Here is a 14,395-nt window from a genome sequence, read left to right on the forward strand (position 1 = left end):
TCACCACCAATCGTACAACCACCGATTGCGAAACATTTCGTTGTTCTGCAGGTGCAGCTTTAAAATTTGTTCCACTCAGTTGACAGGCACAAAGAAATTGGACATGGCAGTCAGTCCGAAATGTTCCAAAATGGGCGTAAAATGTCAATTTGTCATGCACTGTTCAATGGGCGACGACAACGATGACAGCGTTAAAATGTCGCGCAAGTGCAACTGTGTCGGGCGACCCCTGCTTCGGCCCCGGATCGGTATGGTCTGGCCATTCTGAATGCACAAGGGCTGCCAATGGCAGCTATTTGTGGCATGCAGCACCAGAGGAGGAATCAAACGACGGACTAAAATTATAGCCCCAAGCATATGTGTATGCTGGAATTTTAAAGCTTGGCAAGTACTTTTTAGGGCATAACAGGAATCGTTAATAAATATAATAGCAGAGTTACAATATTTATAGAATAAAAACTCTTTTGCGAAGCTATAACTAGCACGAATTCAAGAAATAAAGTCCACATGTTGTTAGATATATATTCTTTTATTCAATTTTTTTGAAATTGGTAATATTTCAAAATTAAAAGAGATATTTATGGTAACAATTCATTGCAAAAAAAAAACCTTTAAAAATCTATTTGAATCCACGGTCACATCTGCATTTCTCCTACAATTCGTAAATTAATGGAACCTATTTGTTTCAGGGAGAACATGACTTAATCGATTCGTTCTATACGTTACACTTTTTCCAAACAATATTCATAAAGTATATCCAAACCTCTCTACTAATTTTATAGAACACGACTACGAGGAAACCTGTTTCTTTATTTCGTCTATGATGAAAATTATATAATTAGAAGAAGCTGTGTATACGAAACGCAAAAATCGGTTAGAACAAGAGGCGCAACAAACTTCTCCAAAGTCCTATGATGCTGAATCGCAGAAGTCTCACCAAATGCTATAGTTTCCTTCTTTTAGAGCATAATTATCCTCCGAGGAGTTTCATAGGACTTCTACTTTAAAGAACTAAGAGTCAACAGTGATGTCCAATTGTGCACTGCAGTGGTCAAGTTTTAAAAACCGATGAAAAAATACGCTAGTATATCAAGGCAAACAAAACTATCGAGATGGGCAAATAGGTGCAAGTCTTTAATACCTTCTACCCATTTCCACATCCTGTGCATCGATTAGTGTCTTTGCATGTCTATGCATGTCTATGAGTGCTGTATTTAGTTCAACCCTAGGAGCAACAACGGCAACAGCTGTTGGCAATGATTTAAATTTAAGCTTATCGAAAAATGTAATCAAACTGCTTATGATTATTACAAGTATTTTCCATTTTATTTAAAGTTGCAAAATTCGAAAGACGAAATTTTGTACAAAAATTAGCTGTTGAATTCAAAAATCCGAGGATATTAAATTTAATTGGAACTATTGGAATAATACAAGTTTCAGAGATAATAGACAATAACAAAAATTTATTAAAAATTATTCAATTGGTCATCCAATTAATTTGATCTATATTTTAAAAAAAAATGTAGAGCATTACTAAATTGAACAAGAAAAATATTAAATTTCACAAAGGTTAGCTCGAATTTATAGGAACTTATTTTGTTATTGAATTAAAAAGAACAAATATCAAACACATTTTAACTGGCCTTTGAAAAATGTTTTTAGTTGTGCTCTCATTTAAATTATATTATTTATAAGCACAAATTTATCACCTTTATTTTAAACTCAAATCTATTTGAGAAAAGCTTTCGTTAAAGTCTCCTGCGGAATTTAGAGGTTACATTATGAGGCAGTGCGACCACTGTTTTAATTTCCTTTACCGCCCTCAGACAAACATCCTTTCAACCTTTCGAACCCATTGCAGGCTTTAATTGAATCAGCCCGCGCGACCCAACACTTGTTTGAACAGTTGACAAACACTGCAGTTAGCATGCAAACTAGTCGGTCCAGCCCTCCTGCAACCTCACAACCCCCGAAGCCGCAACGCATTTTTATGCAATTTGTCACAATATGTGTCACATTAGCCACAGCAATTGTGCTTAAACGTCCTCCCCCTCCTCCTCCTCGTCATCGTCATCGTCGTCTTCGTCGTCGTCATCATCAGTGCCGCTAACCAGATTATACCCCAATTGCGACACCGATACGAGAGAGGGTGGTCGCAAAAGTAGTTAAACAAAAGGCACACACACACACAGACACACACACGCACTCACATAGTACAATTGAGCATATAGACACCACCATGGAATCTGCAGGCGAGCAAACCACCCCGGACTCAGACAGGGGCTGCATTGTCGAGACAGAGGCGCATGTAAGTCATTTCTGTAGCACGCTTTGACTGTAGAACGCATATAAAAAAAATTGGCTGAAGGGGCACCAAACCAACGTCATTAATCAAACGCCGCAATGGCCAAACAAGTGCAGGATGCTCTGCTCCTACTTCTCACTGATAAAAGGCAGTGCACAAAGGCACCGCAAGTCCTGTGCGCCACTTGTTTGTGCCAATGTTGCGCTCCATTTTTCCATTTTTCCATTTTTTTTATACTTTACTTCACCCGCTGCTTTCAACTTTGCGCTACTTTCTGAGTGACATTTCAACGTGCAGTGGAAACTAAAAAGAAAAATGAAAAAGTTTGCCACGTCGTTGCACGTCGTTTGTCGTTTGTACAACGTCCTTGGTCCATGTTGCGCTCAACGCTCGTAAATGTGTAAATTACGTAATTAATTACCGTTATATTGGCGCGTAGCATTTAAATGCACATCACGGCTGCGCCTTTGCCTGCTTGCCTACTTGCCTCCTTGCCTCCTTGCCAGCCACCCTGCCTCTATACCTAGCCAGAAGTCCTGGCCACTGCCAACACTTGGCCAGGAAAACGAATGGCAATCGTGTGGTGGGCATGGAATGGAAAAAAGCTAAATGGCCGGCAAAAGTCAACGATGGAAACTTTTTACTGCGATTTTTGCCACGCTTTCGTTTAGTGTTATTGCGTGTGTGTGTGAGAGAGAGTTTTGAAGGTATGTTAATGTTAGCGTTGTGTTGCAAAGTGTTTTTAGTGCCGATAATGTGATAAATATCCGCCAAGTCCAAGTCTGCTATTTAACATTTGAGCTGTAGATACTTTATAGCTCAGACTAGAGCAATAAATTATATATTCATCAAAACTTAAGCTTTACAATTTATAGAAAGAAATCGAATTACAGAAAATAATTTAACAGAAGTAATCAGAATCAGAATAATAATCAGAAGTAATCTAAAAAAAAAACCCCTCCTTATCGGAGGGATGTGTGCTTGTGGAGGGTAAATAGTTTTCCTTAGTTCTTAAGAAAAGTGATATAAGTTAAGCTTCTCCTTGTTACACATTAATGCATATTTTAATAAATTAATTAAATTAAAATTAAGGCCATTAAGTTGCAAAATATTCTTATATGTTTTGAAGACTTCACGATGATTTTTGAACATAAAAATAACAGAACATAAAAATGTACGATTTACTTAAAATTATAATTTTGATTTTCGTTAACCACTTAATTTTTATAGGAATCTAAAAAATTGGTGGAATGCGCTGATAAGCTTATAATTCTCATTTAAAAGAATGTGCATTACATTTTAACTGAAAAGCAATGATTCTTTGCAATGTCGGTATGCTTAATAATATTATTATTATTCCAGTATTCGTTGGCTTCGACAAATTGAAATAAATATCCATCGTGATGCTTAATAGAATACATTTATATTCTATACATTCATAATTCATTGATTGGATTGCTACCTGAATGAGTCCCCTTTTATAATAGTCGTATAAAAATCTATCAATTGTTTGCAAAGTCAATTCATCATAAGTACATTCAGAAGTGAAAAAATCAAACAAGCCCGACAGTGAAATACCCTATACTCAAACAAACTATACAGAACCAAAATGAAGAAAAACAACGAACCCGGTGCTGTAGTTCGGTATCCTAATTCTAGTTGTTACGCTAATAACTTGTCTAAGAGAAATTATAGAATTGCAAATTAATAATGTATGAAACATTCTTACCGTTCCAAGGTATAAAAAGAATTGTTCCAAAATAATCGTTGACAACTAAAATTTTAAAGTTTTTTAGCCTACACAAATCATCTGTTCTAAATGTAATCCACTCATGGATTAATTGCAAAGGAAATACTTACTACACCTTTTGAAAACTAAAGAATAAAAATGAACAAAATTGGCAGTAATAGATTTAATATTCGTTATATATTTCAAAACCTTGTTGTTTTTTAAATATTTTTTTATCAAATCTGTTTCCGTTCGGTACTTTTCTTTATTATACTACGAGTACACGATCTCGATTTCGATTTCAACGAAAAAGTTTCACAATTTAACTTTTTGCGGCCTAATTTTAAAGTCATTTTGCAATATTTTTTATTATTCAAACGAATACTAAGTACGTTATGCAAATGCTGTCGTTAGGCCTCTCGGTAAACCCACAACAAATTGCACTTTGATTTTTATGCACATATCAACGGATACTGAAATATTGTTAGCCTTTCAAAAACAAATCAGCATTGAAAATATCGTTGACAAGGAATTACTTTCTGATATTGTTTTAATACTATACAGTCACGCGCACTTTTTCGCACAATAAAAATCAAAAATCAATTGCATATTGTCCATAAAAACAATACAATCAAAACAATTCGCATAAAAGCACAAGTTAATGTATAAACAAAGGCTGCTATGGGGTGCTAAGGGGTAGGCACTTATGTAAACAATGCGAAATTTTGGGAAATAAATGGGAAAATGATTTTATTTTTCCAAGGCGCGTGTGCAGTTAACAGTAAAGTGGTTGAGCTGAGTAGCTGCTGGAAAAATTAGGGTAATCGGCGCAAATTTTTTGGAGTTGATGCAAACGCGTGCGGAAGTGACAAAAGTTAATATTTACTCAGGTACGAGAATGCGAGGCAGCATCATGCCAAAGAAAAATAAGAGACAGCTCTCGATAAATCAATTCCGATCCGTCGAAATAATTTGAAAAGTGGTTATTATTAATATTTAGAAATTGTGCCCTGAACAGCTATAACCTACACAATAATGTCTGGCTAAGCAGTTGTTCCGGAAGTGATAACACTTCAAACTTATTTTATCCATAACCTTTTGGATCAATTCAACTGTTCTATATAATTTCGAAAATTATCAATGGAATATAATAGGTCTGTAAAAACAACTTAGAGTCCAGTATATAGGTACAGAAGGGAGAAATAATTTATAAATAATAATTTTTAAATGTCTTCTGGTTCTTAATCAACTGGGTTGGTAATTATATTATGGGAGAAGATTATATGAAATTTAATAGTAGTGAATAATGTTTTGGAGACAAAGACGAAGATTAAACTTTTATGATTAAACTGTACGTCGATGAATTTTATGCCCACATAGCTATTCTTTCTTACGCTGGAGCATAGGCAGATGAAATTTTATCCACTGTGTCCAATTTAAAATATCAATTTTAATTTTGGAATATCATAAAATAACAAAAAAGTTTAAGAACTGGATCTTTTTCCATATCTATACTTATGCATGAAAAAGACTTTGAAGCAGTAAAGTAGTATGAGGGCTTGAGTTCCTAAATATTGAAGACAATAACTTCTCTTACATTTCTTTTGCAAAAAAAGATGTATAATTAATGAAAATAACCAAATACTTTCTTTACATAAAACTATTTCCCTTATAAAACTATATGAAATGAACTCGTTCTCAAAGCACTTTCAACCTAAAGAGCCTTCATTCTTCTTCTCACATTTAAGGCCTACATACGAAAAACAACTTAATGTAGAGTCTTATTTGTGCTTTAGTTCTCTTAGTCAGCACTGTTGACCTACAACTCGAATGATTTGCCCTCCCATGCATATCTACTCCCAACCAACCATAGCAAGTTAAACATAACGTTTATAATTATGTAAATCGAAGCCTATAACATGAACTACAGCCTGGCCCGGACTTGATGCCAAACGTCACCGCAAGGCCTACAAATTGTCGGGCAAGAGCAAACATAAGGCACAGATGTCACTGTCGAAGGCAAAATGGTTCAAACAGCTCTGAACAGTTGTGAGCATCGTTTTGGGCGCGTTGTGCCGCAATCTAAATGCAAATTGTGAGCCCAATGACTAAAAGTGAGCTGTCGTTAACCAAAAAAGCCGCAAAACCATAACCAGGAATCTCTCGCATAAGACACAAGTTTCAGTTACGGGTCGAAATTTCATCTCTAAGTGAGTAGTGTGCGGGACCCAGTCATTTGATATAACTGCGGTGCTGTTCTATAGTTCTATAGTTGCATGTTTAGTATACAAGTATACATACTACATACACACGTATGTATGTGCGTATGTAGTTTGTTTGAGTTGCGCCACAAATGTCTGGCATCGTCATCGACGTCTGTTTGAGTTCGACATTTGGTAGAAAATTCATAAATGCTAATTTCAACACATTGTGCACACGTTACAAATATGAATATTTACCATAACTAGGCACGCACGCACACACTTGAATTGGTTGTGCCACAGTTGCTGCCAGCCAGAAGGCAGCCTCAAAGCAGCCTCGACCTCCCTTTGGTCGCCCCTTCATTGCTGTTATCGACAAAAGGCAGTCAGTAGCTGTGCTTTTGGTTTGCGATGATGATTTTAGCTTTCAAGCTGGTTTAATAAAAGCCTTTTGCAAAATGAAGCAATTGTGCATTTCACTTTTGAGGAGCACAGTCTGCGGCGTCTGAAATGTATCTCACAGCTATGTACATTTGTATCTGCAAACTCTGCCATGTCTATATATCTATCTATATGTATATATTTGTGTGTATGCTTGGCAAATATGCGTCAAATGTTTTCGCACAGACGCACAGTTTTTGAATACCAAATAGACTGCCGTCGCCACTGCCTAGTCAATGCATACAAACACCCATACATACATAGATACGTACATACATACAAGTATGTATGTAAATATGTGAATATTTGTGTGTATATATAGACACATAGTCTATATTTGTCTATGCCTTAGATTGGTTTTGTACTTGGGCCCTGTAATTGGCTGTCAGCTGGGCAATATGCAACATTTGTTGCCATTGTTGCTTGTTCTTGTTGTTGTTTGTTCTCTCTATTGTGGCGCACACTTTGGCATAAATTAAAAAATTTTTCAATTGAACAACTGCCACACAAAGACAATCGCACTGGCCACACTATGTGGCATCCTTATTAGTTTAAACTTGGGCAGTTTTCCTCTCCCACGACTAATGAGTTTCTAATAGCCCCAAGAGTGGATCCCATAAGTGCACATTTATTGCCAAAGACCGACAACCACTTTCAGTTAATGAAAAAAAATCTGCTTGAACTAAAATTAAAACTGCTGATAAGTAGAAGGCACAAAAGTGCACTCGAACTCCCCGTCCCCCCCTTTGCCACCACTGTCTTCCAGTAAATCCGCCATAAAATAGATAAAACGTGCTGTTCGAATAATATGAAATAACTGTTAATTTAAAATTGTAGGCGAAAATAATTTACATACGTAGGTGTGATAAGTACTATATTACTTAAGTCTTATGACGTCCAACACACTTGCCAATCAAATCGAAAACTAGAAAGTAATTACACATATTTCTTTCAATCATTTCATCCTAAAAGATGCGTCTTTTGTTTCCTTAGTAGCATACATTTTATAGTTTTCTAATCTAAAAAATATCGCAGATAATTGAAAATATTTCAATTTATAGATCTTCTTTTTCATTAATGGTAAAATAAACTCTAAGCTATTATTATCTGTAGAAATTGTGATACTATAATCGAGCAGACCTCTTATTTCAACAGCAAGTAATATATTCATTCCGAAATGCTAATAAGCATACATTTTATATTTTGTTCTTTTGTTAATCTTTGAATGTAACAAAATATTATTTTTAACACTCTCTACAAAAACCTTTTTGTTATCTTGAACGTAAAATAAATTCGTTTAACGTTGTGTACGAAAATTGAAAGCCACCTTTTAATCTAGTTTCGTAGTTTCATTATTTACATTTCAATATAAATAAAGAAAACCCCATTTATTGTCAATTTATAACAGTAAAGAATTTTAATATTTATTTTAATATTATTTATTTATTTAATAGTATTTTTCTCATATAATATTTTTTTGCAATGCTGCTTTTGCTTCCTACAGTTCATCTTTTCTAGTTTTTAATTGGGTTACGTTTTCTCTTTCGTCTGATATAATCATAAGGGTCAAATTCTCTTATAATACTGCACATATAATCGTCCATCATGTTTTAATCTCAACACCTTTAATGCCGTCACTTCAATGGTTCTTAGAATTGAATCCATATCTCTTACCAAATCATAAAGCTATTGATATGTTTTATATAGTCTTTTTCCAAGTTTTCTCGATTGTGCATAATTCCGATTGATGTTGAAATGCCGAGTTTTTTATTGTTGAAACTTAATCAACATACAATTAAATACATTTTCAAAAATTTCAAAGTAACTTAGTGACCAATTTCATCAATACATACAGGCTCAACTACAAATTCCTAAATATTCTTTGTGTATGTTTTAAATAAATCGTTTACTTTTGACTATGTACTACAAGTACATAATGAATAAATGTAATATATAATTGTTTAAATTACTTTTTATGAGACTTGCAAGCATTTCAGAATTCTTGAAGTGATAAACATACGGTATTAGTGGCTTTTACAAAGTTTGCTTTAAGTAATATTCAAGCTGTAAATCAGCCTTTTGTTATATTTCAGGATTATATCAATGGCCCAAAAAGTAATCCCTTCTCACCCGCTTTCTTGCTAAATCTTGATTTGGATTCTAATAAGTCATAATGAACTCACTCAGTTTTATTTATCTTAATTTATAACCGATTCCATTTTATATTCCCATATCTACCCTTTCAAAATGCTAAGCTTCGAGTAATTCCACTAGCAGGCAGTCAATATTTTTACCTGCAGACCCGTCTTTGCACTCTTGACAAGCAATTCAAAGGCATTTGACATGCCAAACATCAAAGGGGCGTAGTTCAGGATAATGAATATGCCATGAAGATTGACTTTAAGGCCACACTCACAAACATTCACAAACACACACACACACACACCCACACAACGAGATTCAGATACAAAGTTAAATGCAAATGAGCAACCTCGGGAACCGAAAGCGGAAGCACAAATGCAAATTTCGTTATAAATATTTAAAGTGTTGTTGGTTTTCTATTGATGCTGTTACTTGGCGCTCACTGAAACGGAAATGCAACATTTTGATAGTCCATCGAAAGGAAAAAAGCAAATATTATATATAGAAGGTTACCAAGGAAGAAAAAATTTGGAAGCTTTTAAATGCATTGCATATTTTTGCATATGACAGGAATGTTTTTCATTAAATATTTGCATTTAAAAAAATAAAAGAAAACAAAAGAACAAACGAAATTTGCGCAAACAAACAACACGAATTGGATCACTGTTTTGTGTGGGTGTGTGTGTGTGTGTTTATTCTCAAAGTCGCGTGCATGTATTAAAAAATATCTCGTAGATACTTCAGCGGCAGCTACTTCAATGGCTCAAAGCAAGAAGTTTCTCTGCCCGGCAATACTAGAAAATCGGCTGACTGCAGTAAGATGGGTGGATGGATGGATGGATGAATGGAATAAGATGTTCCCCAGAGATGCCCCAGCCATGGCATGGCTTTCCTTGCCTCGCCTTGTCTTGGCCTGGCTTTACTTAACTTGACTTCCCTTGAAATTTCCTCGTTGGCTGTGCAAAAAAATGTTTTTATTACATTTCGCTCGCGCATTTTGAGCTGCTCACGAAATACTTGAAGCCAACAACAACAGCGGCGACAACAATCAGGCCAAGTTAAAATAAATAAAAAAACACTAAACAACACTGACCTTCATACAAAATTATTTGCGCAATAATTACCATTTTGTGGTTTTAATTGAATCGGATAAAAATCAAAAATAACAGCCAATCGATTGCGATGACATTTATTTATTTAGTTAAATTTGTGTTCCTCAAAATCAATTCTATATTACGATAGTATAGAAACTAAGGCCTTCATGCTGCGATGAAATAGTATATTATAATTTTTATGTTATAATAATTATAAATGTTATTTTATTAATTCAGTGATGTGGTAGAAATAATCTCTACAAAAAATCTATTGCTAGTCCGATAAAACCGCGATGCACCGAAACAAAAAAATATTTACTTTAAATTAAAAAATATATATTACTTAAAAATAAATTCCAATATAAGCAGGTGCAGGCTATCTACCTTACGGGAAACATTCTTAAACAACCTCTCGGAAACAACAAAGATGGAGAGCGTGAACTTTGTCAAATTTATTAATATTGCTGGCTGAAAGATCTGCGCAGCCGACTAAAGATTTTCTTAAATGTTTCAATTTCGATCATCAACCTAACTATAGCTGTATAATTTAAGCCATTTATTGAAATCCGACAAAAACTTGTCCTAGACTTGCCTAGATTTGCTCTGCTACCTATGTACTTGAAGAATCTGCTGGGACTACTGTTCCTATATCTTTGTAGACAGTATTTTCTGTATCCGGCTGCTAATGTTATCAAATAAAGATTGGCTACTGCTCAATAGGGTAATGATAAAAGTAATATGTTTTTCTAAGTATCTGCACCGCGAGCATAATTTCTCCTACCAAGTACTTATACATACTATATATAATTAAAATTGTTTATGCTATTTTTATATATATTTACTACAACAACTTCTATATCCTTAGCTCCATGAATAACAAAGATTTAAAATAACGTTTAGTCAATAACATAATTGTTTAAGTGTACCGATTTATACGTATGAATGAACGTTTGAATATATAGTAGTGAATATACATAGGCTTTAATGGAATGGAGTAGATTTGGTGGTAAAGATTTCTTAGTCTAAAGAAGTTTCCAATTAATTCAATATTCTAGGGCATTGGTCAAGATTCACAAGTTGGTACTACTCTAAGGGCTTAGCTTATAATAAAAGGCGCTGTTTTAATATATTAATATTATTAATATATATATATATATATATATATATATATATATATATATATATATATATATATATATATATATATATATATAGTATGTAATATATAATATATAATATATTAATATATATTAATATATACAGGGTGCGCCATTTTTTATGTCGGTATGCAAACATTGAATATCCTTGAAAATAAACAACCGATTTTCAAGTATGACATATTTTTATTTAATTTCAATTTCTTGAACTGTGGTTTTCAACACTGGTCTACTCAATATCTACATACCGACATAAAAGATGGCGCACCCTGTATAAGTCTTTAATATATGTTTTCTTGTTTCTCGGAGTTGAGGTTTACCGCTAATGTCCGTGGCAGATGTTAAACGCTTTTCGCTGTGGTATCAGCAAGTGTAATGATATTTTTCATTATATCGTACATTTCTTTTTCTGGAGGTCTAGCTCCACTACAACAAAACATAGCGGCATTTTCGGTAAAAAGAAATGTTGGCTTTGTAGACTAGTGTGCTGGCATAAGGTATAAGGAATCAGTGGTGGGAAGCAGCAAGAAAAAGCGTGGTATAATTCCAGCCAGTCACACAAAGTCGCGCGCATCAAAGCGTCTTTCACAAGTGGTCCTTTGCGCTTTGCTGATTTTCCAAAGGCTAAAGAATATTTAGCAAGTAGTACTTGGATTTTTTTTTTGCTTTTTTCTTAGCTGCTCGACGTTAGCAACAACACTGAGCACTGAAGGAGTTGTCTAGGAAACTTTTTCAGCTACCTACTCTCAAGTCCTTGCTCAAGTTGTGGCGCACGTGAAAAAAGCGTCAAGTGCCAAAACTGGGAAAAAAATGAATCCATGATAAAAAAAAAAAATTGGAAAAAATTGAAAATGAAACCAAATACTTGGGTATGCGTTCTTGGTAACATGAAAGAAAGCTGCGAAATCGAACTACAAAAGCCGTTTTAACAATGAGCCGTTTCGAATGGCTTGCTCCTCATATGCAAATTTTTCTTTTTCGCGTTCAAATCAAAGGATATCTTGAAAGCTATATTGACATACCAATCAGGACATGAGTTTTTGTTTCATTGTCATTGATAAAGCTTTCCTGGTTTTAATAACACAGCAATTAAATTTCTCCAAACTTTTGAATATATTGTTCCAAAGAGCTATCTAGCCCAATGTCGACGCTACTTGTATATACACTTCATTAATAGAGCAATTGTCTCGTGTTTATTGGAACCGTTAGAGTAAATAAGTATTGCCAAATGAACACATCGCTTTTTAGCAATTTGAATTGCAATTCTAGAAGCTCTTACAAATCAACACACATACAGTTTTTCTCACAAAGACTGGCAAAGATTATAAGTACATAAATATATTTAATAGCAATCGAATAGATGCCAAGGTGCCCATATCAGGTTTGACCATAGAAGTAAATACAAATTAGTAAGCCTTCTACCAATTGTGTTCGAGCCTAAAAATACAAATAATGGAATTTTTCAGTTCATGTTTTATTAAGGATGTACCTACTCTTCAAAATATGGTATATTTCAAAAACACAACTTGTTATCCATTTTCATACCCTGCATATATACCTATATAGTATATTCTTAACAAGCATGTTGGGGTCAAGCGACAGTGTAGTTTGCTTATACTTAGCTTTACATATTTATGAGAACTGGCTGCTATCGGCTGACCCAAAATTTGATTCTTAATTGAGTAATGCCTGCATACTCCCTGACTGATTAAATAAGCATCTTTCAACCTTCCTATCTTCTTAACTAAAGAATGCAATCAGAAATGCAATCAAGCCAAAGAAATACAACATTTGGTGCGCAACAAAAGCTGTCAAAGATCTCAATGCAGACGCAGACAGGCGGGGGTTGGACCATTTAATATAATTTCCTGAAGCATCAGTAACAGCGTTTTACATGACATTCTGCAGTCGCGGATCTCAGCTGAGGACGCAGGGCTCACAGCTCAGAGCTCAACACTCGCGATTCAGTCAAGCGCGCTCGCGAACTGGTCTTTGACTCAGCCTTTATTTTTTACGCTGCTGCTGCTGCTGCCACTGCTACTGCTGCATGTAGATTATGTTTTCATTAAATTATGGTAGCTATGGTTACTTTTATGCAATCCAAAGCTACTTCAAACGCGGGCCCGTCGTCGTCCAACCACCCAAAAATGCGAAAAAAGAATAAATAAATGAAAATAACGCTGAAGAAAAAGTATGCACATAATAGAAAGTAATGTGTTGCGCGGGTTGAGGGTGGCAGTTATGGGGAATAGTTGGGGTTGTGTGTCGTTGCTCTTGGCGCCGCGTAGTGCGAAATAGTCAAAGAGAATTGTAGTTTATTTTTATTGCATTTATTGCTTGACTGCCGCGTCTCGCGGTACACTCACACGCACACACACACACACACACACCCAAACACATGTGCATATTTGCATGCAGCGGCCTGACATGTGCGTGCTGAAGAAGAAGAAGAAGAAGAAGCAGCAGCAGCAGTAGCACCACCATCAGCGATACGGAAACGGAAGCGCGCCATCTTTTTTGCTGTAAATTTACACGTATGCGCATAAGCGTACACATATACATATACAATAGTTCCCATTGCTGTTGCTATTGTTGTTGTGTTTTAGTGCGGCACGTACATTTATTACTTTTTACTCACACACACATACACATTCTCCAAGTGCGGCACATGCATGCAAAGCGGTTTTCATTTTTTATTGCTTAAATGTAACGTGCCGCATGCGAATTGCTTGCTTGCCAGCCCCCAGCCCTTACCTCTTCTCCATTGCCTTACCATTTTGGCACCGCCCCATCGACTTGAGCCATGCCTTCTGCCATTGCTTTTAATGTTAACTTTTTTGCCTTGCCTTGCCCTGGTCCTGTCCTGCTCTGTGCTGCAAATATGAAAAATATTCGTAATAGAGTTGTTTGAAATGTACAATAAGCTTTCAAGTGGCTTCGCCATACACCGTGAAGGATGATGGCGATGTGGTAATAGTCGGGGGCACTAAGTGTGCAGCATACTTGTATAAGTAGTTGACTGTCGTATTTTACGAGCAGTGACTATGGATTGAGCATAATGCACGACCCTTCCACTAACATACATAAATATATAGTATAAGTTATGTACTAAAAGTGCAGACAATTGCATTAAAAAGTACTATAATTATGCCATTCATCAAAAATAGATGAAAACATTTCATTGAGCCGAAACATATACCAACCATTTTTCCTTCATATTTTTATACGTTGTATCCGAAGGATAAAAAGGATACATTAGTTCCGTGCGAAGTACGTAACATTCTTGAGGAGACAAATTGATCGAGATTCGTAGCTAGTTTTCTTCA

The 14,395-nt window shown here is 35.2% G+C and overlaps 1 protein-coding gene across 1 annotated transcript in view; it reads left to right on the forward strand.

Moving 5' to 3' along the window:
• Positions 1–2,224: 2,224 nt before the first annotated feature.
• LOC115632274 (spermine synthase) overlaps positions 2,225–14,395 on the forward strand; it is a 30,058-nt gene continuing 17,887 nt past the window's right edge. The window contains exon 1 of the mRNA XM_030529357.1: positions 2,225–2,308. Coding sequence (XP_030385217.1) covers positions 2,240–2,308 — 69 coding nt within the window. The 5' untranslated portion in view covers positions 2,225–2,239. The remainder of the gene's footprint in view (positions 2,309–14,395) is intronic.

This window comes from Scaptodrosophila lebanonensis, unplaced genomic scaffold (genome assembly GCF_003285725.1).
Source record: "Scaptodrosophila lebanonensis strain 11010-0011.00,11010-0021.00 unplaced genomic scaffold, SlebRS2 tig00001415-arrow-pilon, whole genome shotgun sequence".
Taxonomy (NCBI): Eukaryota; Metazoa; Arthropoda; class Insecta; order Diptera; family Drosophilidae; genus Scaptodrosophila; species Scaptodrosophila lebanonensis.